Here is a 27,437-nt window from a genome sequence, read left to right on the forward strand (position 1 = left end):
GAATGAGGGGAGATCTCATTGAGACGTATAAGATGATGAATGGGATGGATAGGATAGAGGTGGAGGGACTCTTCCCACTCAGAAAGGATAGTAGGACTAGGGGGCATAGCCTCAAGATAAAGGGGGGGCGGTTTAGAACGGAGTTCAGGAGGAACTTCTTCACTCAAAGGGTGGTGAATCTCTGGAATTCTCTGCCCGTTGAAGTGGTGGAGGCTGCCTCGCTAAATATTTTTAAGACGCGGGTTGATGGGTTTTTGATGAGAGAGGGGATTAAGGGTTATGGGGAGAGGGTGGGAATGTGGAACTGAGCCACGACAGATCAGCCATGATCTTATTGAATGGCGGGGCAGGCTCGAAGGGCTAGTTGGCCTACTCTTGCTCCTATTTCTTATGTTCTTATGTAATGTAGTAATGTCACAGTCATAGCCAGGTGTAGAAAAACATCAACTTCATATCAGGTAGGTCCATTCAAAAATTTGATGGCAGCAGGGGAAGCAGCTGTTCTTGAGTCTTGTTCTTGGTGTGATCTCAGAATCTTGTATCATATTCCCAATGGAAGAAGGTGGAAGAGAGTATGTCCAGGATGCTTGGGGTCCTTGGTTATGCTGGCTGCTTTTCCAAGGCAGCAGGAAGTGTAGACAGAGTCAATGGATGGGAGGCTGGTTTGTGTGATGGATTGGACTACATTCACGAGTTCTTGGGCAGAGCAGGAGCTATACCAAGCAATGATACATCCAGAAAGAATGATTTTAGGTGCATCCCTAAAAGTTGGTGAGATTAGTTTATATATCAGATTTCCTTAATCTCTTGAGAAGGTAAAGGCGTTGCCGCAACATCCTGCCTATTTCAGTCAAATAATGAGTCAAAAACGGTGAGTTTCACTTCAACATACAGAATTCAGGAGTAATGCGCTAAAGAAAATAATAAGATCATCCAGGAATGATAGAAATGGGACTGCAGTGATTAGGGACGAGGTCACTCCCTTTTCCCATAGTGTTTGGTAAGGCAGACTCCAGTGTTCGGCTGATTTGGAATTTCAATTTCACCCTTTTCCTTGGGAAACGATGGAAGCTCTTCCAGGGATACCGAGGCAGAAACGAACTGCGTCTAAAGTAGATCCGGTTTATAGTTCTGGCTTTGGTTATGGGGTAATAAAAAGGGGGGGCAATGGTGCTATCGCGTGGCCTCCGTTTGAGATCAATAAAGCATGTCAGCCTGACCAAAAGGAGTTGGAGCAAAAATCGGTCACTTTGAAATCTCCTTGGTAATACTGTAGTAATCGACAGAGCAGAATTGTCCCGACCGGTCAGAGCTAACATGAGTCCCAAATCCGGTGGACATAGCTAAAGTGAACCTCCATGAATATGTATACAACCAAAGAGCAATTTGTAGAGGAAGCGCTGATGTGGGTGGAAAGTTGTCTGAGGCGGAGATGTAGCCCAACCCAGACTGCTCTGTGATTGTCTGCACAGAATGTCCATTATAGTCTGCATTTGGCCGCTGGCTTTGCTTGTAGGACTCATTCATGTGCGTGCCGTATGTTATCCGATGAATTACACTTTTTGTTCTTTCCCTTTAAACCTTTCTTAATGTCTGTGTACGCGTGACAGGTATCATTAGCTCAGGCGGATAAAGCGGCGGCAGTGTCGCCGGCTTTCAATTAACCCCAACAACCGTTCAAAAGACAAATGGAAATCTCATTATACACCCCGGCTCCTCGATGGAGCTATTAATGTCATATAGTTTCGGGGATACTAAGCTAGCTGCAAACTGAATCCTCCCCCTTGATGCCCAGGCTTGTTTTATACTGAAATTCATGGTTAAAGTACATTTCCAGAAACTTTAAGTGCATCAAAATATGGATTTGACAATAAGGCAGGAAATAAAATGGTAACGGTGTCCAGTTTAAAGTGCGTGGGAGAAAAAAAATGATCCTTTCGTTCAGTAGCAGGTGAAATGGCTTTTCCTTTCACAATGGTCAGTGTGCCAAATGCCTTTGGCTGATGGACAGAGTGTGCAATGAGATTGAAAGTGTAATCTGAGTCTGCTCCCAGCTCACCTGGCAGAGCCTGTGTCCTCAAGAAGCTGCCGGCAATCTCTGAAAAGGAGGATTACTCCCTCTGGTAATCCTGCTCAACTGAACCAGCATTTTCTCATTATACAGCTGTGTGCCACCTCCATATTGCACTGTTGAAAATCCATTAAGGATTGATATAGTGTTGTAGAGTGCGTTGTACAATAACCTGAAATTTGGGATATGCCATCTAAGTGTTGCACACACAAACCCGTTACCACTATACTACATCGGGTCTGCCAAATTTTCAAGTGATCCAAAGCTATATGATGCAATTACTGGTTAAATAAGGGGCAAAAGGGGTTGATGTGACTGACAACTATTTAATGATGCCCACAAACAGATTTTTTTTATTCATTGCTGGGACATGGGTGTCCCTGGCTGGGGCAGCATTTATTGTTCAACCCTAGCTGCCCTTATTCAGAGGGCAATTGAGAGTCAACCACATTGTTATGGCTCTGGAGTCACATATAGGTCAGACCAGGTAAGGATGGCAGATTTCCTTCCCTAAAAGACATTAGTGAACCAGATGGTTTAGGACAGCAATGAGGAGAAATTTCTTCATCCAGGCAGTGGTCAGCTTATGAAATTCGTTACCACAGAAAGTGGTTGAGGCCAAAATATTGAGTGTTTTCAAGAGGCAGTTAAATATAGCACTTGAGATGAAGGGGATCAAAGAATACGAGGGGAAGGTGGGGATCAGGCTATTGAGATGGATGATCAGCCTCGATCATAATATATGGCCGAGCATGCTCAAAGGGCTGAATGGCCTCCACCCGATCCTATTTTCTATGTTTCTATGATCAAGGCAGGAAAAAAACGCCAGGCAAAATGGAAGGCAACATCACAACACAGCAACATGCACTGTGGTAAAAATACACAATAGTGGGTGTGAATATTGGAGTTTTAGCAAGACCATTGAATGTTCTGCTATGGAATAAAGGCTGCATGTGGTTATTCCAGTTCATTCTTGCTATTCCACCATGAATTAAGTAACCCACAAGTGCTAGGCAATGACTCCCTCCAATAAGAGAGGATTTAGTCACCTTCCCTTGAAATTCAATAGTATTACTATCACGGAATCCCTCACCAGCGACTTCCTGGGGGTTCACGTTCGACTTGAACTGGACCAGTCAGATAGATACTGTGGTTACAAGAGCAGGTCTGAATTCTGCAGTGAATATCTCTCCTTGTGACTCCCTGCAGCCTGCCCACCACCTTCAAAGTACCAATCAGGGCTGTGGTGGAATAATCTCCACTTGCCTGGATAATTGTAGGTGCAGTTATTCAGACAAAGGAATTTGATACCATTCAGGATGAGCAGCTTACTCAATGCATGACCCATTCACCCCTTTATTTATTCACTCCCTCTACTACATCATGGCTGCAGTATGTATAATCTACAAGATGCGTTTTAGAAATTTGTCAAAGCTTCTCTAATTGCACCATCCAAACCTGAAGCCTTTTCTACCTAGGAACATCTAGGGCAGCAAGCATATGTGAACAACTCCACTTGCAAGTTCCCCTCCAGTCACAACCATCCTGACATGGAAATATATCACCATTCTTTCACTTTTCTTGCATCAAAATCCTAGAACTCATGGCACTGTGGGGAAACCTACATCGTATGTACTGTTGTGGTTCAAGAAGGCAGCTCACCACCACCTTTACAAGGGCAATTACAGATAAGCAACAAATGCTGGTTGACACCCAAACCCCATGAATGAAAAGCAGAAATGTTAATGAGTGTATAACTAAATTTAATTGTAAATTTTGGTATAAAAAGACAGCAACCCAAAGATGACCTACAGAAAGGATGTATATTTATGACAATACACTTACAATAAATGACTTAGCTTCAAAACAAATTATCATATGCATGCTTGCCAGCAATTTTTATGCTGTGAATGCAATCTCAACATGCATATCCTTTGAACAATGATTTGGTGCAGAACTAATTGTTTAATTCCACAATGAACACAAAAAAATGTGATGGTTAAATTGAAACAATCACAAATCATTACCAACACATTTAATTTAATAAATTTTCCTTTTCACTTGAGAAAAACTGAAAGTGGTTTGATCTTTGTATAAGGTGAAGTCGAATGAATAAGGTGAGATGCAGACTAAGGTGACAAGTGGCAGAATGGATTGCTAGCTAGCTTTGAGACAGCAGAGAGCAGGCGGTAAAGGTAATTATTCAGAAGGTGGGAAGTGGTGTTCCACAAGGATCAGTGCTGTTCACAATTTACATTTTACATTAATGGTTGGAACTTTAGAATCAAAAACCTAATTTCTAAATTTTCAGATGACGCCAAACTTGGGAAGGGAGAGGGGAGGGTGGAATAGTCAATACAGAGGATGATAGGAGGAAATTTCTGAAAGGCATTAATAAATCCATAGAATGGGCAAATACTTGACAAATGAAATTCAACATAGATAAATGTGAGGTAGTACGTTTTGTTGGGAACAATAGCAAAATCACTCATTACTTGGAAGGTGCAAGTTGAGGAGAGGTAGGGAAACAAAGGGATTTCAGAGTACAAATATACTCCTGGCTAAATTTGTGCCACAAGTTAGTAAGGCCATTAAAAAAATCAAAACGAGCATTGGGTTTTGGGTGGGATTTTCCAATCTTGTCCATGCCCACCCGGCTGCAAATGAGAATGAAAAACTTAGCATTCCATTAAGACTCCATTCATTTTCAGTGGAACCAGAGAATCCCAGCTGCAAACGAGAACAGAGATTTTCGCTTTTAGTTCTGGAAGAATAGTGAATGTATGTAAAAGTAGCGAATGTATGCTAAACCTGTTTCAAATCTTGGTTAGACCACACTTATAGAGTACTGCATGAAAATGATATAGAAGGCAAAGTGTGAGCATGTGAAAGAAAGTAGTAAAGGATCTTACAAATAAGCAAATTAAATTAATCATTGAAGAAAGGGGAATATTTTTGACAGTTACAAGACTCTAAATGACATTCCCATCATCAGCAATGAATAATTCTATAACTTGACCACCAAAAATCCTTTACCCCTTTCACACATTCCCATTATTACTTCAACAAGAATGGGGTAAAAGTGGCAAAAAGGGCAACGGGTTCCGCCTTGTCCAGGGAGTTCCCACATTATTTTTTAAGAGCTAGAGACTGTGTCCATTCCTTTATGAGGTCAGTGATGTGGCGGAGGCAGGGGAACTTCCAATGCTGGGCATTTTTGTGATCTTGGCTGCTCACTATGACAGCTTATTGGGGTGTGCCTAGTGAGAAGAGACTTATTGATTAGTTATATTGAGCAGAGGGGTAATGGATGAATAGGGCATGGTAGTGAGGCCCATCACCAAAGGTGAGATGGCTGAGATGATAAGATGCAGGTATGGTCAGTGCCTGCACCCTCAAAGACAGTTAACTGTCTATTTTTGTTTCTCACTTGAACATAAAACATCCTCACCCCAACAAAGGGAGCTGCGGGGCTAAATTGTATCTTCTATTCAAGGGAATGGAGCTAACTCCTCAGACCCACACCCCCAACTCCACCCCTAAGCTTTCAGATTGAGGCAGCCAGCAGTTGGCACCCAAAAAGCATATAGAAGCATAGGAGAAGGTGCAAAAAAGATTGACAAGGATGACATCAGAATTGAGAGGTTGTAGCTATCAGGTGAAGTGGAATAGGATAAGGCTGAAGAAAAGAGGAGGTTGAGCGGTGAGCTTATACAATTATGAAGGGGTTTAATAGGGTAGAAAAAGAGAAAACGTTCTGCTTTGGAAAATTCAAAACTAGAGTCTGTACCCACAAATAAATCCAATAGGGGATTCAGGAGATAATTCTTTCTGAGAGTGGATAGAATGTGGAACTTGTTACTACATGGAGGTGAAAATCACAGTGCATTTAAGGGGAATCAAAGAATCATTACAGTGCAGAAGGAGGCATTTGGCCCATCAAGCCTGCCCCAACAATAATCCCACCCAGGTCCTATCCCATAATCCAACTATTTAGCCTGCTAATTCCTCTGGCACTAAGGAGCAATTTAACATGGACAATCAACCTAACCTGCACATCTTTGAACTATGGGAGGAAATCAGAGCACCTGGAGGAAACCCACGCAGATATAGGGAGAATGTGCAAACTCCACACAGATAGTGACCCGAGGCCAAAAATGAACCAGTGTCCCTGGTGCTGTGAGCCAGCAAAGTTAACAACTGTGCCACCGTGCTGCTCCTATGATTCCCCTCAAATGCATCTGGGAAATTTGATAATGCTGTAAGAAATCTCACAACACCAGGTTAATTGGGTTTATTTGTCCTGACTACTATAAACTTGATAACAGCATGGAGGAGAAAGAAATGGAAGGATATGCTGACAGAGTTGGATGAAGTAGGTTTGGGGAAGTCTTGTGTGGAGCTTAAATAACAGCATAGGCCAGTTGGACCAAATGGCCTGTTTCTATTCTGTAATACTTATGTGCTTCACCTGATGAAGGAGAAGCGCTTTGAAAGCTCATGTTTTCCTGCTGGACTTTAACCTGGTGTTGTGTTGCTACTTATTGTGCCTATCCCAAACCAACTCCGACAACTCCATGTCATCAATTCTAGCTGATTTGATCTCCCTGGACACTCAAGATAAATGATCTCCCTAGAGGTTACCAACTTGTGTAACCTGGAAGTAATTGATAGGATGACAAGGCTGTGGATTCTCAGGACCAACACTTCTCCAGCAATACAGAAACATTCTGCCAGAACTGAATATACTTTTCAACATCAATTCAAAAGAACTTTGCTCAAAGCACATCTTCCAACTCCTCCCTGACAGGAATTTTCAAAGTAAGGATGCGGCAAATGTCATTACATTCCTTGTGCTGGCAGTTGAGGAAGTATCTGATCCCTTTGTCTGCAAAGTTTGATCCCCCTCGTTTCTTTTTCATTGAATGAATCTGAGGATCAGTTAGATAAATAAGGCCTTTTCCATCTCCAGTGACCCAGCCTGTCAAGAAGTATAAAGAACGCAATTAGAAGCATCTTTTTTTTGTTTGAGCAGGAACAAGAATTAGTAAATTCAACCCTTTGTGTGGATCTAATAAATTCAGAAAGAAGAATGAAATCCTGCTTTTTCCTTTTGCTACCTGGAAATACAACTTAGAATCATAAAATCATAGAATCCTGCAGTGCAGAAGGAGATCATCCAGCCCATCGAGTCTGCATCGGTCGCAATCCCACCCAGGCCCTATGCCCACACAGTCCCCCTGACACCAACAGGCAATTTAGCATGGCCAATTCATCTAACCCCCACATAAGAACATAAGAAAATAAGAAATAGGAGCAGGAGTAGGCCAACTAGCCCTTCGAGCCTGCCCCGCCATTCAATAAGATCATGGCTGATCTGTTGTGGCTCAGTTCCACATTCCCGCCCTCTCCCCATAACCCTTAAACCCCTCTCTTATCAAAAACCCATCAACCCGCGTCTTAAATATATTTAGCGAGGCAGCCTCCACCACTTCAACAGGCAGAGAATTCCAGAGATTCACCACCCTTTGAGTGAAGAAGTTCCTCCTCAACTCTGTTCTAAACCGCTCCCCCTTTATCTTGAGGCTGTGCCCCCTAGTCCTGCTATCCCCTCTGAGCGGGAAGAGTCTCTCCACCTCTATCCCATCCATCCCATTCATCATCTTATACGTCTCAATGAGATCTCCCCTCATTCTTCTAAACTCTAACGAGTACAAGCCTAATTTATTCAGCCTCTCCTCATAGCTCAACCCCCTCAATTCCGGCATCAGCCTAGTAAACCTCCTCTGCACTCCCTCCAAGGCCAAAATATCCCTGCGTAAGTACGGCGCCCAAAACTGCACACAGTTCTCCAGCTGCGGCCTCACCAATGCCCTATACAGCCGCAGCAAGACCTCCCTACTTTTATATTCAATCCCCCTCGCGATGAAGGCCAGCATCCCATTCGCCTTCCTGACCACCTGCTGCACCTGCAAGCTGGGTTTTTGCGACTCATGCACAAGGACCCCGAGGTCCCTCTGCACCGTCGCCTGCTGCAGTTTTTCTCCACGTAAGTAATAGTCCTTCCTACCATTATTCCTACCAAAGTGGACCACCTCGCACTTGCCAACATTAAATTCCATTTGCCATTTCCTGGCCCATTCGCCCAGCCTATCTAGATCCTTCTGTAGGCTCTCCCCACCCTCCGCACAATTTGCCTTTCCACCAATTTTGGTGTCATCAGCAAATTTCGACACCCTACACTCGGTTCCCTCCTCCAGATCATCTATATAAATGGTAAATAGCTGAGGCCCCAGCACCAACCCCTGGGGCACTCCACTAGTCACCATCCGCCAATCCGAATAGCACCCATTGACCCCCACTCTCTGCCTCCTATTTGACAACCAGTCCTCTATCCACGCTAACACCCTACCCCCAACTCCATGCCCCCTGACCTTCTGCAATAACCTCTTGTGAGGTACCTTGTCAAACGCCTTCTGAAAATCAAGAAAGACCACATCCACCGGCTCTCCTCTATCCACCGCCCTAGACACATCCTCATAGAACTCCAGTAAATTTGTCAGACACGACTTCCCTTTGACAAATGTCTCCCTTTGACATCTTTGGACTGTGGGAGGAAACTGAAGCACCAGGAGGAAACCCATGCAAATATGGGGAGAATGTGCTAACTCCATACAGACAGTGACCCAAGCCGGGAATCAAACCCAGGTCTCTGGCATTGTGAGGCAGTAGTGCTAACAACTGTGCCACCATGCCGCTCCTAAAATTTAAATTATTGACAAATCTGTGAACTACATTGGTCTGAACAGATTATCTTGATTATCTGCTCTGATGAAGGGTCATCCAGACTCGAAACATTGGCTCTATTCTCTCTCCACAGAGGCTGTCAGATCTGCTGAGATTTTCCAGCATTTTCTGTTTTTGTTTCAGATTCCAGTGTCCACAGTATTTTACTTTTACCCTGAATGTTGTAGTGACATCAAACAGTGGCGTGTTGGCCAAACTTTATCTTAAACCGATGATAATCATCCTGTCCAGATTTTCAAATGTGTCTTGGGCTTTCTGCTTCTATTAGTTTTACATATTTATGTGCCCCTTACATACACATGTTTTTATATGTTTTACATGTTTCTTGGCCCCTGTTGTAAAATCTCATGCCACTAAACAAATGGGCAGTAAAGGTAAACAGCTGTTTCCCCTTGTTGCAAGCAGAGAGTGCAACTGGGACATATAAAGGAAACTTTTTAAAAATCTGCTTTCAACGAGTATGGAAACAATTCAAAGATGTTCACTGTTCAAGGAGAATGCTTACAAACTGTCAAAATCCTTTCAGTCAGGCACTTAAAAAAATCTCAGCATCTCTCGTCCTCTCCCCAGCTTCACAACATATCCTCAGGTTCAATGTGAGCAAAGATAAGGAAGATTTGTTAGTGCCTTTTAAAAATATACCTGGAGTAATCTGAATTTCCATCTCGTGTGTCTTTGTTTCAGCTGCCTCAACCAAGGTCATTGATTCAAAGGTGAGTGAGGATGGGAAGGGGCGTGAGTGAGGATGGGAAGGGGCGTGAGTGTGGGGAGGGGATGTGAGAGTGGGGAAACTGATGAATGGGGTGAGGGTGGATAGCTGAGGATGAGAGTAGGGAATGAGATTTGAAGGTGGGGAGGGGTGAGGATGGAGAGTTGGGAATGAGAGCGGGAATGAGGTTTGGTGGTGGAGAGGGCTGTGGATGGAGAGCGGCGAAGGAGAACGGGAGTGAGGTTTGTGGGTGGGGAGGGGTGAGGGCGGAGGGTGGAAAGTTGGGAATGAAAACAGGAATGAGGTTTGTGAGTGGGTAGCAGGAGTGTGAGGGCTGTGAGAGGTATTCCCAAATCTGGCATTTCACCCTCAGCCTCATGCCAGTGAAAGAAGATGTACCAACCTCTTCAATGGTACAGAGGGAGACCACTTGAGAGTCCTTTTTACAGGAAGCCCTGTGGTCATCACCACTTCTCCAAAAAAAGAAGCAGCATTGGACTGATTTTCTGCACATTCACCATGACAGAATCTCCTTGTGTGGCTGTAACCACCATATAAATAAAGAGGCCACTCCTTGACCCTGTAAATTTTAAGATGGTCTAACTAAGTCTGATCCTGGTATGAAATAGTTGGAATCATTGGCTTGTATATTAAGAGGAGAGCAGTTATTGACTGAGTGACAATGAAATTCTTTACCTTGTAAATCAACTACAATTTCCTCTTGGTTCGAAAACTCATAGGTAAAATGTCCAAATGCAAGTCCATACATAGTTGCTTCGTATTCTTTGCGAACAGTCTTTGTGTTGTTTGTTAATTTTATAAACTTCCCAAGCATGTACGGCTCCACACTTACACAGCCCACAATCTGCTTGTCTTCCAAAAGCTGAGGAAACAGAAGGCATGTATCATATCTTGGTATGAATTATAGGTTTTACTGAGTAGAGACCCTTTACATTTGCATGGTTTCATTGAAAACATCAACTTGTCAAGCTTATTAAAAAGTGAACAAAATTTGAATGCAATTCCAACTTATTTTATATTTTCCTTCTTTTTCATTATTAGTCCATTAAGTTTCCAGCACAAGTAAGCCAGGACTGATTCATTCCAGCACAATCTTAGAATGAAACTCAGAAAAAAAACAAATCCACTTTGCTACATAATGTAACAATTTCTCCATATTTTCAAATCCACCCTGTCCTTCTCCAAACTCCGTCTCTTTCCATTTTTTCATTCCTATCTGTTCCATGTTTCCAGCACGGATGCACATGCATCCCTCTGAAAGACTTATCAAGCTCTTGGCCCTTTACATAGAATCCTATAGTGAAGAAGAAGGCCATTCAGCCTGCACTGACCACAATCCCACCCAGGCCCTGTTCCCATAACCCCAGGCATTTACTCTAGCTAGTCCGCACATCTTTGGTGTGTGGGAGAAAAAAGGAGAACCCAGAGGAAACCCATGCAGACACAGGGAGAATGTGCAAACTTTGCACAGACAGTGACCCAAGCCGGGAATCAAACCTGGGTCCCTGGATCTGTGAGGCAGCAGTGCTAACCACTGTGCCATTGTGCTGCCCTTTTTCTATTTCATCTCCTACCTCTGTACTCTCCTGTTGCAGACTTCTGTTTTGAAAATTATTTCTGTTACCTCCTTTCTGTTCGCTCTACATGTTTCAAAAAGGCATTGTATTTGCTCAATCCATATTTCTAAGATTTGCTTTCCTTTCATCAGAGTTCTCCCGCTCCACAAGCTTCTAAGAAACCAAAATTACCTACATTGTGGAATTAAATTTCCAAGAACATGCTACTGGAAGGGCAAAGTGCCTGTTCTTTTGCAATACGTACATCTCACAACATTTCTGTTCACTCATCAACCTTCCACAGCACTTACTCAGAAAATCAACTTTGTAACCAACCAGATTTCCTGCAAGATACTTCCTCTGCCTATCTGATGTTAGTACGGGACTACATATTGAACGTGGGGAGGGTGCAGCATAGATTTACCAGAATTATAACTGGACTCCAAATTATGAGGAGAAATTACACAAATTAGAGTTACACTTCCTGCTATTTAGAAGGTTAAGGGATGATTTGATCACAGTTTTCCAAGTATTAAGGGGAACAGGCTGGGTAGATAGAGAGAAACTGGCCTAATTTTTATAGGACTTCTTCCTCCGATTCCAGTTCCCATGGCGATATTGCACTGGCCGGCCAATTAACAACTGACAGATGGGTTGCTGACCACTCAGTGGCCGGAATTGGACTTTAAGGTGACCTTGTAGTGACCTGACAAGGAAGGAAGTGCTGGCGCTATGTTTAAAGGGCCATTATTACCCAAGCCCAGATACAAATATCCTTTACTCTAGCAATCCTCCCAGTAACAATCCTCTGGAGGCTCAGGCATGCACGAATCCTCTGATCAGTGCCCAGCCACACTCACCGCTCCGGCACCCAGCTGCACTCACCCCTCAAGCATCGAGGTAGTTGAAGTAAAATGTTATCCTGGAAAAAGTGACACGCTGTGACAAATGGTATGAAACATATACTTAGATTTACCAGAAGAACTGAGGCTGGGATATAATATATTTGTGTAGGAACTTGCTGCTCATACAGTCTTTTGTTGAATTCTGTCACATAGTATTGTGCAGTCATCTGTCGTTCGACATCATTGAAGTGGTAAGTGAGCTCTTTTGTTCTTTTGTACTGCTTTCCAACATATCTGAGTGAGTAAGAGCAAAATAGATTAAGCCACCAATTTAATTCTTGCTGTGTAGAAGGAGCGCCTCATGGGTCTCACAGGGACCACATCTTGGGAAAATGACAGCAGTCATTTAATACTGCTGGAATTAACTACAAAAATATTGGAATTAGCTGTTGACTGAGAAACAAACCCCACCCCACCTCGACAGTATTTTTGTTCTTCTTTATTCTATATAGGCATGCCTTATGAGGATAGGTTGAGGGAGCTAGGTCTCTTCTCCCAGGAGAGACAAAGATTGAGAGGCGATCTGATAGAGGTTTATGAAATGTTGAGAGGTATAGATAGGGTGGATTACATAAGAACATAAGAACATAAGAACATAAGAAATAGGAGCAGGAGTAGGCCATCTGGCCCTTCGAGCCTGCCCCGCCATTCAATAAGATCATGGCTGATCTGTCGTGGCTCAGTTCCACTTTCCCGCCCTCTCCCCATAACCCTTAATCCCCTCTCTTATCAAAAACCCATCAACCCGCTTCTTAAAAATATTTAGCGAGGCAGCCTCCACCACTTCAACGGGCAGAGAATTCCAGAGATTCACCACCCTTTGAGTGAAGAAGTTCCTCCTCAACTCCGTTCTGAACCGCCCCCCCTTTATCTTGAGGCTGTGCCCCCTAGTCCTACTGTCTTTTTTGAGCGGGAAGAGTCTTTCCACCTCTATCCTATCCATCCCATTCATCATCTTATACGTCTCAATGAGATCTCCCCTCATTCTTCTAAACTCTAACGAGTACAAGCATAGTTTATTCAGCCTCTCCTCATAGCTCAACCCCCTCAACTCCGGTATCAGCCTAGTAAACCTCCTCTGCACTCCCTCCAAGGCCAAAATATCCTTGCGCAGGTGCGGCGCCCAAAACTGCACACAGTACTCCAGCTGCGGCCTCACCAATGCCCTATACAGCTGCAGCAAGACCTCCCTACTTTTATATTCAATCCCCCTCGCTATGAAGGATTCTCGGAGGTTATTTCCCAGGGCTGGAATGGTCGCTACGAGAGGACACAGGTTGAAGGTACTGGGGAGCAGGTACAGAGGAGCTATCAGGGGTAAGTTTTTCACTCAGAGGGTGGTGAGTGAGTGGAATCGGCTGCCATCGGTGGTGGTAGAGGTGAACTTGTTGGGGTCTTTTAAGAGACTTCTGGATGAGTACATGGGATTTAATGGGATTGAGAGTTATAGATAGGCCTGGTAGATAAGGAAATGATCAGTGCAACTTGTGGGCTGAAGGGCCTGTTTGTGCTGTAGTGTTCTACGTTCTATGTTCTATCTACTTCATATAGCAGGTGATTGCAGAGATTCCTCCCGTCTTTCATGAAGGTGCTAAGTAGTCATATTTAACTATGAACCAAGGCTATGCCCCATAGGGGCATCACAACTTCCCTTTCTGTTCTTACCTGACAATTCACTTATTCCAACAGCTGCAGTCCCTGTTGGTCCCTTCATTGAGCTGTGCTAATGAGACAGAGATTATAAACAAACCTACCATTGGTATGTGGGTCTGACCAATTGATCCATTGAAGGGAGCTGCAATTACTGCAGCAATTTAGAAACGAAAAGGCAGATAAATGCTGGAATTCTCCGGTCTTGCACATCCTGCTACTGCTACCAGTGAGAATGGAGAATTTGGCACTCAGCCAATTCTCCATTTACAGCAGCGGGGCCAGAGAATCCCAGCCATGGGTGAGGTCAGATAATTCTGGCCAGTGATTTAGAATTTCTGTAAGGATATGAGAAAAACACCGATTTCTAATTACCAATGCATTGTCATCAGAGAATCAAAATCCTGGAACTACCTCACTAGCAAGAGTGTGTGAGTACTTTTATATTGTAGATTGCAGCACTTCAAAAAGGCTCACTACCTCCTTCTCAAGGACAGCTAGGATGGGCATCAAATGCTGGTCTTCTCACCAGCAGCAGTAACTCGAGAAGGAATAAAGGACAAAACAAATAGGCAGCAAGTAAGTTGACAAGTCTGTTATCAGAGGAGATGGGAAACTGAAGTACCTGCCCAATATTTCTTCCTGGTGTAGAAAACGCATCTCCAAAGCAATCCTCTGGGCACCTGTTTTGTCCACAACTAAAGGCTTACCAATATAAACTAGTGTTTCTTGGGCTGTCCAAGTGTTGTTTTTCTTGCTATATTTAAATAGCAGGGCACCTGAAAAAATACATTGTAGCCAGATGAGATATGACATAGTTAGCTGATTCAATCTTATTAAGCTTTCTGTTGAGCTGGTCAGTTTAGTATGACCTTCTTTGTTAGTAATATTTACTGACACTTAATAAACCATTCCAAGTTACTTTCACTTCAAGTTCAATGCAAAACTAAGTGATACATGAGAATTGAACTGGGACTGCATATAAACCAAGGTAAAACAAAGATTTGCTAGAACATGGAAACTCAAATAACTGGACATTGCTAAAAAGATGACACTGGGGTTGGGGTGTGTCCCAAAACCACAGAATTGTTGCAGCACAGAAGGAGGCCATTCAGCCCATCATGCTCATGCTAGTTCTCCAAAGGATCAACGTGTCTAGTGCCACTCTCCCATCTCCCTGCAGCCCTGTACATTTTTCCTTTTCAGATAATAGTCCAGTTCCTTCATGAACGTCTCAATTGAACCTGCTTCCACTGCAGGTTGTGCATTTCAGACCCTAACCGCTTGCTGCGTGAAAAAGTTGTCCCTCATGTCACCATTGCTCCTTTTGCAATCATCCTAGATCTGAGTTCTTTTGTAGAGTGGGGCATTTGAAAACTCTCAGGGAGAAAGCTTTCCATGGGCTGGTGCCAAAACTAGCACAAAGGTTGTGATTATTTGAGGCCAATTAGTTCACCCCAGAGACACCGTGACAGGAGTTTGTGAGGGCAGTGCCATAGGCCCAAGAACCATCTCAAATAAGAAATACATATTATGTAAGTCTAAATATTCTCTATGAGCGGGATTTTACAGCCTTGCTCAGGTGAGACCAGAAATTCCTGCCCAAAGTCAATGGAGATTTCCGTTGTCGGACCTTTACCCACGCCAATTTCGTGGCGGGTGAGGTGGTAGAATTCTGGCCCGCCAATGCTCCTTTTTCCCTTCATATTTCTTCAACATTAGAAAAGTTAATATTTTTCAGGTCTCCTGGCCAATATTTATCAACTAATATAATTATAACAGGTTATTTGATCATTATCCCATTATAGTTTATGGGGGTTTGCTGTGCACAAATTATCTGCCGTACATTACAATAGCAACTTCACTTCAAAAGTTATTTGTTTTTTTATTCACTCATGGGATGTGGGTGTAGCTGGCTAGGCTAGCATTTAGGCTAGCCCATCCCTACTTGCCCTTGAACTTGCTAGGCCATTTCAGAGGGCGCCTTAAGAGTCAACCACATTTCTGTGGGTCTGGCGTGTATAAAAGAACTTTGGGAGTTTCTCAATTCATGAAAGAGGCTGTATAAATGTGAGTCTTTTGTTCATAGAGGAATCTGTTGGATATAAATCATTTTCTGAGGCAGAAATTTGAGCAGATAAATAAACTGGATAAATAATTAACTCAAAATCATTTGAATTGATCTAATGTCTTATTTATCTCATTTTATTCAAATCTATTCAAAAATAACTTACTGTAAGTGTCTTTTAGTTTCTGAGGGTAAAATACTCCAGTGCCCGTAATTCTCTCCATAAGCCACTCATGGCTTATGCCAGCAAATAGCATTTTATAATCTTCATCAGTTATAACACGCCTCTGAAATGTTTGATTCTTTCTTGAAAGAAACACAAAGGAACTGCTACTTGAACTTGCTGATGGAGAAACATAATTGAGGTCTGAGAAATTGCTTGAAAAAAAGGGCGATTTGTACCATGATTTAAGAGAGTTGCTAGAGTTGAGGCTGCTGTTTAGAAACTGGTTACTCAGTCTGTCAGCCTCACTTTCACCTTCTGTTGGTGACACTTTGTCGCATCCTTTGTCAGATTCCTCGTTGGGTAGTGAACATTGAGCAGAACTGTTCTTCCTTTGGGCTACATCATGATCATGCACTGCTTGTTTCTTGCTTCCATCCAGATGTCTGTGTGGCATCTCAGACACCCCTGTCACTGGAAGATTACTGCTGTCTTCTGTTTCACCAACTGTCTCTGCTGTTGGGTCAACTTCTATCATTTCAAATGACCCACTTTCCATTGATAAAGAGGGACTTTTCTTTGCAAGATTCAGAGAATTATTATTGCCAGTTGAGGTAGGTTTAGTGGCATTTAGTTCTGATTGAAAACAAGAGGATTTTACATGGCCATGTTCATTTATGGCTGGAAGCATTTTGTTTACATCATCACACGTGTTATCAGCAGTCTCAGCATCAGTATCAACCATCTCAAATGAACCACTTTCTCCTGAAGATAAGGAGGTAATTTTCCTCACGTTTTCTGAATCAAAGGGAGTTCTTGAAGTTTGATATCTTTTTCTCTCAGTTGGATCCGAGAGAGAGGAAGGAATTTGATCGTCTCCTGTGGTCTTAACATATTTGTCTGTCTTCTTATCCTCTTCGCTGTCATCAGTGGTTTCTTCATCCGGGTCAACTATTTTGTGTAACCTGTGTTCCCCTGAAGTTGAAAGTAAAGGGTTTTTCTTCCTCGTACTATCTGGAGTACAATTTGTGTTTGAAGTGGTTGAAGAATCTTGAACTTGTGTATACTGTAAAGACAACTGCTGTATTGATGGAATGACAGGCTGTGAAGTAGTATTATTTAAATGACCATCTCTGCTATCCATATTGGGACCAGTCTGCTGATGCTCTCTGACTTCATCAGTTAAAACTGTTGAGCAGTCTGTGTCCACAATGAACAGACATGGTTTCTTCCCAATCCCAGGTGGCCCACTGTCTTCGCCGCAGAGTACATTCTTCCAGCTGCCAGAAGATCCTGACCCAGATACTTTTAACCAGGGTTGCAACAAGGATCTGGAGCCATGACTGTCATTCAAATGTTCTGCCTCCTTTTTACTCATGTTGCCCTTGCTCTCTGATGTTACATCATTCAATTCAGTCGCAGCATCCATTGAGACATGTGGTGGGTCACTTTTTAAGCAGCCTTGGAGAACCCTACTGTCTTTTAGAGAATCCAAATTTTGTTTCTCAGCTTTGTCCGCACTTGATAATTTGTTACTCCTGCTTTGTAACCCACCATTATTCTCCCTGATTGTTGTCTCTTTTGGTAGAGGGTGCTGAAGAAGATCATGGCCAGTAGGGCGAAGTGCGCTTATATTGGTATCAGCAGTATCAAATTCTTTTGTTTCTGTTTTAAAAGCAGTTATACAGCTATAGGCTGAGGTCTCTTTGCTATTTTGTTGTCCTCTGCAGGTTCTTTCAAACACTGTGCATATTGTTGTGTGATACTGTGCATGTCTTTCAAGGACTTGATCAAAGGTCATCCTCCCTTTCACTATCGGCTTATCCCAGTAATGTTTGTAGTGATCAGGGACGTAAGACTTAACATCAGAGTTGCAGAGATCTCTTATCTGCAAAGTAACTTTGACTTGGCTGATCAGTTGCATGATTTCCTGGGCCAAAGCTTCCCGGGTTTGAGTGCAATACAGGTACAATTTTTTCATTGCCTCTTTGCATAATTGTCTTGCCTCTTTAAGATTTTGACTCTTATCTGTGAGCCAGTTGTGCACAGTTGTTAGCGAGAAAGCTGCTTTAACAAACCCATGCAGCTCCTGCTTACTTGTTATCACTTCACCACTTCTCTTAGTCAGGAGACCTATCTCGAAGGCCTCCTTTGCTTGTGAAAGGTAGAACTGTCTTTCTTCCTCTGTCCGTTCACTTTTAAAACTATACGAAAGGAGGCATGTTCCGTAAATGTTCTGGGGGAGGAAATAAAGAGTGACAGTTAAAACTCTCTATTTCAAATTGTTTTGACAATAGTTTGGACACTGATTCCGTATTAACAAAATATCAAGTCTTAAATATGGTGGATGATTGTACTGGAAGCATTCACATTAGTAAATAGGCCAAATTCAGCAAAATAATCACCATTATTGATGTATACTGCAGATTTTGGTATTCTCTGGCTCTTGGACTACAAATTTATTTATTTGGTTTACAGAACCCTGTAAACCAAATCCTTCACTTTAACAGCTTCATATACCCACATGTCTGACATCATTTCTCCCAAGCTGCTCAATCAATTCTGTACACCACCTAGCTCTTCATTTCCATGGAAATACTTCAGCAATGCATCATCTACACTCCACTCTTCACACAGCTTCTAACTTCCAGTCCCTCCACTGCCTTCGAAGCTGGACATCGGTTTATCAATGTACTAACTCCACTCTACCTAGGTCACATTGATCCCATCATGGGGCCTCTGATATTAACTCTAGAATCCCTCTTATCATCTCCTGTCTATTCACTATTTATTATCATGAAATATCTATCCTAAGTTTGTTTGATAACCAAGTCCATATAACTTGAGTTTCCCTGTGTTTATGCATATTTTAGCAGCTGCTCCCAAACTGACTCCATCGTTCCACTTTTCTCTCTACATTTATTTACTTTTACTCTTTACTCCTCTTTACCAATGGGGCTAATCTTTCCTACCTTCTCCCTGTCCAACCAAATCTGCCACTGTCAGTGGATCAGCAATCATCGTGCCTCTCTGCATCTCCCAGCAGAATGTCCGCTCCCTTGGGAACAAAGTTCTGGTTATCAATGAGTTTATTCTATATGACGGCACCAACATCATGGTCTTGAGAAAAACCTGGCTGAGGAGCTGATGACATCGACCCCTAAGGAAAACTTTCCTTCCTCCTTTCCCCTTTCAGAACTTGCCCTGTTCAAAGTGCCATGGTGGCAGTATTGCTGGGATCACAAACACAAACATTTGTCTGTCTCTTTACTCAGCTGGCACCTTCTCTGCCTATGTTCATTTCACCTTGTTCTACCTTCTTGGCCTCTCATTTAAAGTCCTTGTTTACTACAATGCACCCAAGTGCCAATTTGGTTCACTGATCACTGCCTTTCCCCCTCATTGTCAGCTGCTCCTTAGTTTGAGGATGATGCCGACTCAGGGTCACATGTTTGGTTTTCACATGAGTGAACAGACTAATTCTCAGCCAAAGATCTTAACATATATGGGGCAGGATATTCTGTGAGGTGATGGATACAGGGTGTAGGATTTGTTTCCTTTTTTTCTTTGCTGTCGCTCTGCCTCACACTGAGACTTACTCTATTACTTACGTGGCGAAAACTGCAGCAAGCGACGGTGCAGAGGGACCTCGGGGTCCTTGTGCATGAGTCGCAAAAACCCAGCCTGCAGGTGCAGCAGGTGGTCAGGAAGGCTAATGGGATGCTGGCCTTCATAGCGAGGGGGATTGAATATAAAAGTAAGGAGGTCTTGCTGCAGCTGTATAGGGCATTGGTGAGGCTGCAGCTGGAGTACTGTGTGCAGTTTTGGTTGCCACACTTATGCAAGGATATTTTGGCCTTGGAGGGAGTGCAGAGGAGGTTTACTAGGCTGATGCCGGAGTTGAGGGGGTTGAGCTATGAGGAGAGGCTGAATAAACTAGGCTTGTACTCGTTGGAGTTTAGAAGAATGAGGGGAGATCTCATTGAGACATATAAGATGATGAATGGGATGGATAGGATAGAGGTGAAGAGACTTTTCCCGCTCAGAAAGGACAGTAGGACTAGGGGGCACAGCCTCAAGATAAAGGGGGGGGCGGTTTAGAACGGAGTTGAGGAGGAACTTCTTCACTCAAAGGGTGGTGAATCTCTGGAATTCTCTGCCCGTTGAAGTGGCGGAGGCTACCTCGCTAAATATTTTTAAGACGCGGGTTGATGGGTTTTTGATAAGCGAGGGGATTAAGGGTTATGGGGAGAGGGCGGGAATGTGGAACTGAGCCACAACAGATCAGCCATGATCTTATTGAATGGTGGGGCAGGCTCGAAGGGCTAGATGGCCTACTCCTGCTCCTATTTCTTATGTTCTTATGTTCTTATGACTTTGTGGCTCAAGGCACGATGCAGCATGATGGACAAGCCTTTGCCATTTTCATTGACTCGTAGCAAGCTCCTCTCAGTCATTAATGTCAATTCTGCTGCACTGCAAGGAGAGCTTCAGAGTGCCTTTGAAGCTTTTCCTTTGTTCCCCCCTGGAACATTAACCATTTGACATAGCGAAAATTTGACCTGGTGGGAGAGATGTCTTTTGGCCTCTTGATGACTTTTCAGGAGTTTTACCTAAACGCTTATGGAGTTCACTTCAAGAAGGGCAGTAACATTTATTCAACGATCGTCCCATTTAATCCAGAAACATTGCTGATATAATTTCTCAAGCACTTTTGCATGGTGGCGATGGTGTTAAAACAGGCCTTCCTCAGTGCTGCTACACGTGCATAGAGTATAAAATGGGAGTTTGGCAAGTGGGGAAGTTCGGTAAGGGAGCTGCTCCCTTTTTCTATCTTTTTTCAGTCTTCATTAGCTGGCTCTTACTTTACTATAGGAGAAGAAGCTGATTGGTGAGTTACTGTTAAGTTATTTGTTTATTGTAATATAATAATTTTTTTAAGCTATGGTATGCCAGGTCAGTTTGGCCTAATGGGATTTATACCCTGCAGTATGTGGGAAGTCACGTATGCAATATGTGTCCAAGGCAAAGACATTTGTAGCAATTGTCACTAACTTCAGAATCCTGTGCTCTGGATTTTGAAATTTGAGCAGCGGCAGGACATTGACCAAGACTGGGAGCTGAATATTCAAGGATATTCAACATTTAGACAGGACAGGCAAAAAGTAATGGGAAGTGATATAAACATATTTTTTAAAGTTTTTTTTATTAGTCACAAGTAGGTTTACATTCACATTGCAATGAAGTTATTTTGAAGATCCCTTACTTGTCACACTCTGGCACCTGTTCGGGTACACTGAGGGAGAATTTAGCATGGCCAATCCACCTAACCTGCACATCTTTCGGAGATTGTAGGAAACCAGAGCACCCGGAGGAGCCATGCAGACAGGGAGAATGTTTGTGTGGAGTTTGCACAGCAACCCAAGCTGGGAATTGAACCTTGGTCCGTGGTGCTGTGAGGCAGCAGTGCTAACCACTGTGCCACCATGCTGGCCCAACCAGTGTGCCACTGTGCCATCTCATATTGTGCTGATAATAAGGGATGGATACAGTACATTATTACGGGAGGATCTCAGATTGGAAGAATAAAATGCTGAATCTGTTTGGCTGGAGCTAAGAAAAAGCAAGGGACAGCAAACACTGGTGGGAGTTATTCACGTATCATGCCTGTGCTCCCAGCCTACATTGGCTCTTAGTCCAACAAAGCCTCAATTTTTAAATTCCCATACTTGTTTTCAAATTCCTCCCCCCCCCATCTCTGTATTCTCCTTCAGTTCCACAGCGCCTCGGAGATATCAGCATTTCTCCAATTCTGACCTCTTGGGCATCCCCAGAAGCAGGCTATTCGGCCTGTTGAGTCTGCACCAACCCTGTTAGATTAAAATTACACTTTTGATTTCCACCCTTCAGTCCTGCAGATCCAGCCCAGCATTGGATAGCTCAGGAGAAAGAGTTGACGATGTGGCTCCTGCTCTGCACAAGACTGCATGAAACTACAAAAGGTCGTGAATGTAGCCCAGTCCATCACACAAACCAGCCTCCAATCCATTGACTCTGTCTACACTTCTCGCTGCCTTGGCAAAGCAACCAACATAATTAAAGACCCCACGCACTGCAGACATATTCTCTTCTACCTTTTTCCATTGGGAAAAGTCTGAGGTCACGTACCAACTGAGCCAAGAACAGTTTCTTCCCTGCTGTCGTTCGGCTTTTGAATGGACCTACCTCACATTAAGTTGATGTTTCTCTACACCCTAGCTATGACTGTAACACTACATTCTGTACTCTTGTTTCCTTCTCTATGAATGGTATGCTTTGTATAGTGCACAAGACACAATACTTTTCACTGTATACCAATACATGTGACAATAATAAATCGAATCAAATCAAATCAATTCAAACATGAAAGCATTTTCAATGGATTTAAAGGAAAAAGCCAACCCTCCTGTTCAGTAAATAATTTAAAATGCATCTTCTGTTTGCTGAAGGTCCCATACTCACCAAGTTTGTCAGCACAAAGAGTGGAGTGTACTGACTGAGTACAGCAGCCAGTTTGCCTGCTTCAGCAGCTGACAACAGGCGGTCAGTGTACTCTTCAACCAGAATCTGAGAACCAAAAACAATATTAGTTTAATTGTTAAATATGTCATGAAATGTTGTTTTCACATTTTGTATTACTCAATAAACATAAAAGAGTGGGCAACTCACTGGAGTAAGAGCAAAGCTACTGACTGAGCCATGGTTGACATCTCCTATAGATAATGCTGTGCAGTGTGTGCACCAAAAGGCATTTCAACCTTTTAGAGTCCAGTTGGTATGGGGAAAAATGTAAAACCATGTGGAGGGATTTCTAGCTTCCCCAGAAACTCTAAATACCTTATATTTGGGGCATACTTTATGTGGATGGAACGCTGAGTGGAACGATGGCTCAAGCATGGATAGCACTGGTACAAGAAGGCTAACACAGCAGTTGGAATAATTAACAAAAGTAATAATGCCAATTTTAACGTGCAGATTCCATTGCCCTGCTGATTGAGGGAACAGTGCAAATGATCATAAGTAATTTGTTCATGTTCATGTCGACAACTTCACCTGGAGGACTGCAGGCCATTTTTTATAAATGTTTAACACACACTCTTGGGATATGGACATCTCTAGCAAGGCCAATCCTAGTTGCCCTTGGGAAGGTGATGCTGAGGCCAATAAAAAAACTGCTGTCAGTGTGTGGTGAAAGTGCTCCCAAATGCTGTTCAGGGTAAGACAGTTCCACGATTTTGACCCAGAGACAATAAAAGAACAACATAGGTCAAAGACCAGGATGTTTAAAATCATGGGTCAAAGTCACAAGGAATTAATTGCAACAATGGTGTCAGGGAAACCTGGGGCAAATTTAAGGTACTTTCCACAAGTGTAACAGTTCCTTATGTCTTAAAGCTGCAGTCATTATCAGCAAAGTAAACGTGCCCAAATTGTCTTCTAGATTTTCCTGGACACTTTAGTTTATTCCCATCTTTTGTCTGGCTCCTACTTTATCTTAATTAATGATGAACAAAGAGAAAACACTGTATGTGACTAAGCCTCACTGCATTCACCCAGAGAGTAGTGCATTGAATTGGCTGGAACTGATACTTGTTGCGCGCTCTGTCTGATATTTGCCTGAGGGATTGGATTTGGCCCTAATTTTTGTGAGAACATAAGAACATAAGAAATAGGAGCAGGAGTAGGCCATCTAGCCCTTCGAGCCTGCCCTGCCATTCAATAAGATCATGGCTGATCTGTCGTGGCTCAGTTCCACATTCCCGCCCTCTCTCCATAACCCTTAATCCCCTCGTTTATCAAAAACCCATCAACCCGTGTCTTAAAAATATTTAGCGAGGCAGCCTCCACCACTTCAACGGGCAGAGAATTCCAAAGATTCACCACCCTTTGAGTGAAGAAGTTCCTCCTCAACTCCGTTCTAAACCGCCCCCCCCTTTATCTTGAGGCTGTGCCCCCTAGTCCTACTGTCCTTTCTGAGCGGGAAGAGTCTCTCCACCTCTATCCTATCCATCCCATTCATCATCTTATATGTCTCAATGAGATCTCCCCTCACTCTTCTAAACTCCAATGAGTACAAGCCTAGTTTATTCAGCCTCTCCTCATAGCTCAACCCCCTCAACTCCAGTATCAGCCTAGTAAACCTCCTCTGCACTCCCTCCAAGGCCAAAATATCCTTGCATAAATGCGGCGACCAAAACTGCACACAGTACTCCAGCTGCAGCCTCACCAATGCCCTATACAGCCGCAGCAAGACCTCCCTACTTTTATATTCAATCCCCCTCGCGATGAAGGCCAGCATCCCATTCGCCTTCCTGACCACCTGCTGCACCTGCAAGCTGGGTTTTTGCGACTCATGCACAAGGACCCCGAGGTCCCTCTGCACCGTCGCCTGCTGCAGTTTTTCTCCACGTAAGTAATAGTCCTTCCTACCATTATTCCTACCAAAGTGGACCACCTCGCACTTGCCAACATTAAATTCCATTTGCCATTTCCTGGCCCATTCGCCCAGCCTATCTAGATCCTTCTGCAGACTCTCCACACCCTCCGCACAATTTGCCGTTCCACCAATCTTGGTGTCATCAGCAAATTTCGACACCATACACTCGGTTCCCTCCTCCAGATCATCTATATAAATGGTAAATAGCTGAGGCCCCAGCACCGACCCCTGGGGCACTCCACTAGTCACCAACCGCCAATCCGAATAGCACCCATTAACCCCCACTCTCTGCCTCCTATTTGACAGCCAATTCTCTATCCACGCTAACACCCTAGCCCCAACTCCATGCCCCCTTACCTTCTGCAATAACCTCTTGTGAGGCACCTTGTCAAACGCCTTCTGAAAATCAAGAAAGACCACATCCACCGGCTCTCCTCTATCCACCGCCCTAGACACATCCTCATAGAACTCCAATAAATTTGTCAGACACGACTTCCCCTTAACGAAACCGTGCTGCGTCTGCTCTATCAAACAATTCCCCTCAAGATGCCTCGCTATTTCCTCCTTGATGACGGATTCTAACATTTTACCTACAACAGACGTTAAACTAACCAGGATGGAAAAGCTCCTCACATTAGCTAAAATGGTGATGGAGTCCTGAATCTGGCACCCACCATTTTGACAGAGCAGACCAGGGGTGGGGGGGGGAAATGGTGGAACGGTGGGGTGTTGGTCATTCTTTAGACATGCATGGTTCTGGGAGGCATTTAAAAAGGCAGCTACCTTCAATTGGGTGTGATTTCCATCACCCAGGTTTCTGAAACATGACTGATGGGCTTTACACTTTTCAGGAGAAGGTCTAAACTTACCAGAGTTCTGTGGAGAGGTCTCCTTTTGGAAAGTTTCAAAAAGTTTCACCCAAGTGCTACAGGCTTCAGCCCAATTAAATCACAGGTGTGTGGCTGACACACCTGTTATTTAATTGGGCTAAGGTTGGGGCTAGTGATCTTGGAAAGGCAGATATTTTTGCTTCTTGTGACTTGGCACCCAGTTGGCGAGAAGGAGTATGTGCTAGAGAAGGAAGCGAAGAGGATGACAAAAGCACCTTTACACTTTCATACCACAGAGGGACTTAAATGTGACCAATGTGAGGCCAGACAAAAGGGATCAAGTCAGGAGTTAGAGGCAGTGCAGCGGTCACCAGGGACAAGGAGGCAGAGGACAACCAGATTTTACCTCAGGTGAGGGTTTACCAACTGGGGAGGTTATATCTCAGTATGACTGAGTACCTCTGCAGAAGGAGACACAGGTTAATGCGGGAATTGGTCACCTACATATGTGCTGTGGTCCAGCTAGTTCTCAAAGCACAGTCACTCAACCCGCATGCCCTGCCTCTCAAGGTCACCATTACTCTGAATTTTTATGCAGCTGACTTTTCCAGGGCTCAGCAGGATGCCTCTACAGACTCTCATAGTCAGCCATACGCAGCTGCGTCAAGGCAGTCACTGACATCCTCTTTGCTTGGATGTGGGGAGGAGCACATAATAAAGCTTTCACATGGAAGCCGCACACCCTCAGGGAAGTGGCCATTTCCACAAGCGAGAAACCAAACAGCAAATAATTAAAGTCAGTGCAGAAATATGGCTGAAACCATAACTCTTGGCTTCAACATTTTGCACAAACACATCTAGAGAAGTCCTTCGCTACTTGGACCCTCCACATACCTGTTAGTGGCTGCTAATGAGCTGGCAAAGACCCCCCCCCACCATTCTTCTAAACTCCAGCAAATATAATCCTAACCAACTCAATCTCTCCTCATATGTCAGTTCTGCCATGCCAGGAATCAGTCTGGTCAACCTACTCTGCACTATCTCTATAGCCAGAACTTATTTCCTCAGATAAGGAGACCTAAACTGAACACAATATGCCAGCTGTGGCCTGATCAAGGCCCTGAACAATTGCAGCAAGACATCCTATACTTGAATTCTCTCGCATTGAAGGCCAACATGCCATATACCTTTACACCAGTTCTGGAGTGTAGACCATCTGCAACATGCGATGCTGCCAGAAAACTCTGATTTCTTAGAAACTACAGCCTCTACCAAGTGGAAGACAAAAGCTTCCAATGCAGAGGGGAGACCACACAAACATGCTTCCCTGGAGCAATCATGGCTTCTTCATATGCAGGTCATTCACTTAGATGACTGTGTAACACTCACATGTGAATGACTGCCTTCGACACAGCATGCCTGCTTAAAGTGCACCTGCTAAATTTCATCTGATCTTAGAATGTGAAAATTGATCCTCTCTTGTCAATTGTTCATGAACAAGAGATGGTATAGGGAGGCTATTGGTGTGCTTCAACTTTGCCTGACAGTCTGGAGGAGGGAACAGCCTTCCATTGCCAGATATATATGGGCGCACCCTTGCTCCTGATGGCACCAATGAAACATGGACTTCAGCATGTTATCTTCAGTACCACTGGTAAGGACCTCATTCATTCTGTAAACATTCCAATTGAGGATTTTAGTTTACAGAAGTAGGCTGAGATATTTTTCATTGTGGTGATATGAATTTAAAAAGTGAGTATTTTTGGGTCCGTACAAAGTGATGTGTTACCACGGTGATTGAGGCAAGACAGTGCAGGGGCCCGTTGGGGACCTACTTACAATTGTAGCCTTTGTAGGGCAGACATTGTCACTGGTGCCTGTCAAGCAGATGGACGCTCTGGTGAAGGGACCAGGGAGTTGAGGAAGATGAGGGTGCTGGCTGCTCTCAGTAGCTTCACACTCCTCAGTAACCTCCACAGCCCCAGGTTCACCTTCAGGTGGCTTAGTTGGTGTTGGCTGCTGGGACATAGCAGTCATCCATTCCAGCAACCGCCAACAATGTGACCATCCTGTTAAAGGTGTGCAACTTCACATGTATTCCATGGATGTCAGCACTCATGCTCTGAGGTTACTGAGTGATAATGCACCCTTTGCAGGTGGTGACGCTGTTCTTGCATGTGT

At 43.7% G+C, this 27,437-nt stretch overlaps 1 protein-coding gene across 2 annotated transcripts in view; it reads right to left on the reverse strand.

The window, feature by feature from the left end:
* Positions 1-4,062: 4,062 nt before the first annotated feature.
* The window catches only part of alpk1 (alpha-kinase 1), a 121,900-nt gene continuing 98,525 nt past the window's right edge, over positions 4,063-27,437 (reverse strand). For both annotated transcript variants that reach the window (XM_080191789.1, XM_080191790.1), the window contains 6 exons: positions 22,452-22,556; positions 15,954-18,186; positions 14,345-14,498; positions 12,141-12,303; positions 10,284-10,470; positions 4,063-7,052 (listed from right to left, as the gene is read on the reverse strand). In XM_080191789.1, the coding sequence (XP_080047915.1) occupies positions 6,850-7,052; positions 10,284-10,470; positions 12,141-12,303; positions 14,345-14,498; positions 15,954-18,186; positions 22,452-22,556 (3,045 nt within the window). In that variant the 3' untranslated portion in view covers positions 4,063-6,849. The remainder of the gene's footprint in view (positions 7,053-10,283; positions 10,471-12,140; positions 12,304-14,344; positions 14,499-15,953; positions 18,187-22,451; positions 22,557-27,437) is intronic.

This window comes from Carcharhinus amblyrhynchos, chromosome 1 (genome assembly GCF_965287045.1).
Source record: "Carcharhinus amblyrhynchos chromosome 1, sCarAmb.v2.hapA, whole genome shotgun sequence".
NCBI lineage: Eukaryota > Metazoa > Chordata > Chondrichthyes > Carcharhiniformes > Carcharhinidae > Carcharhinus > Carcharhinus amblyrhynchos.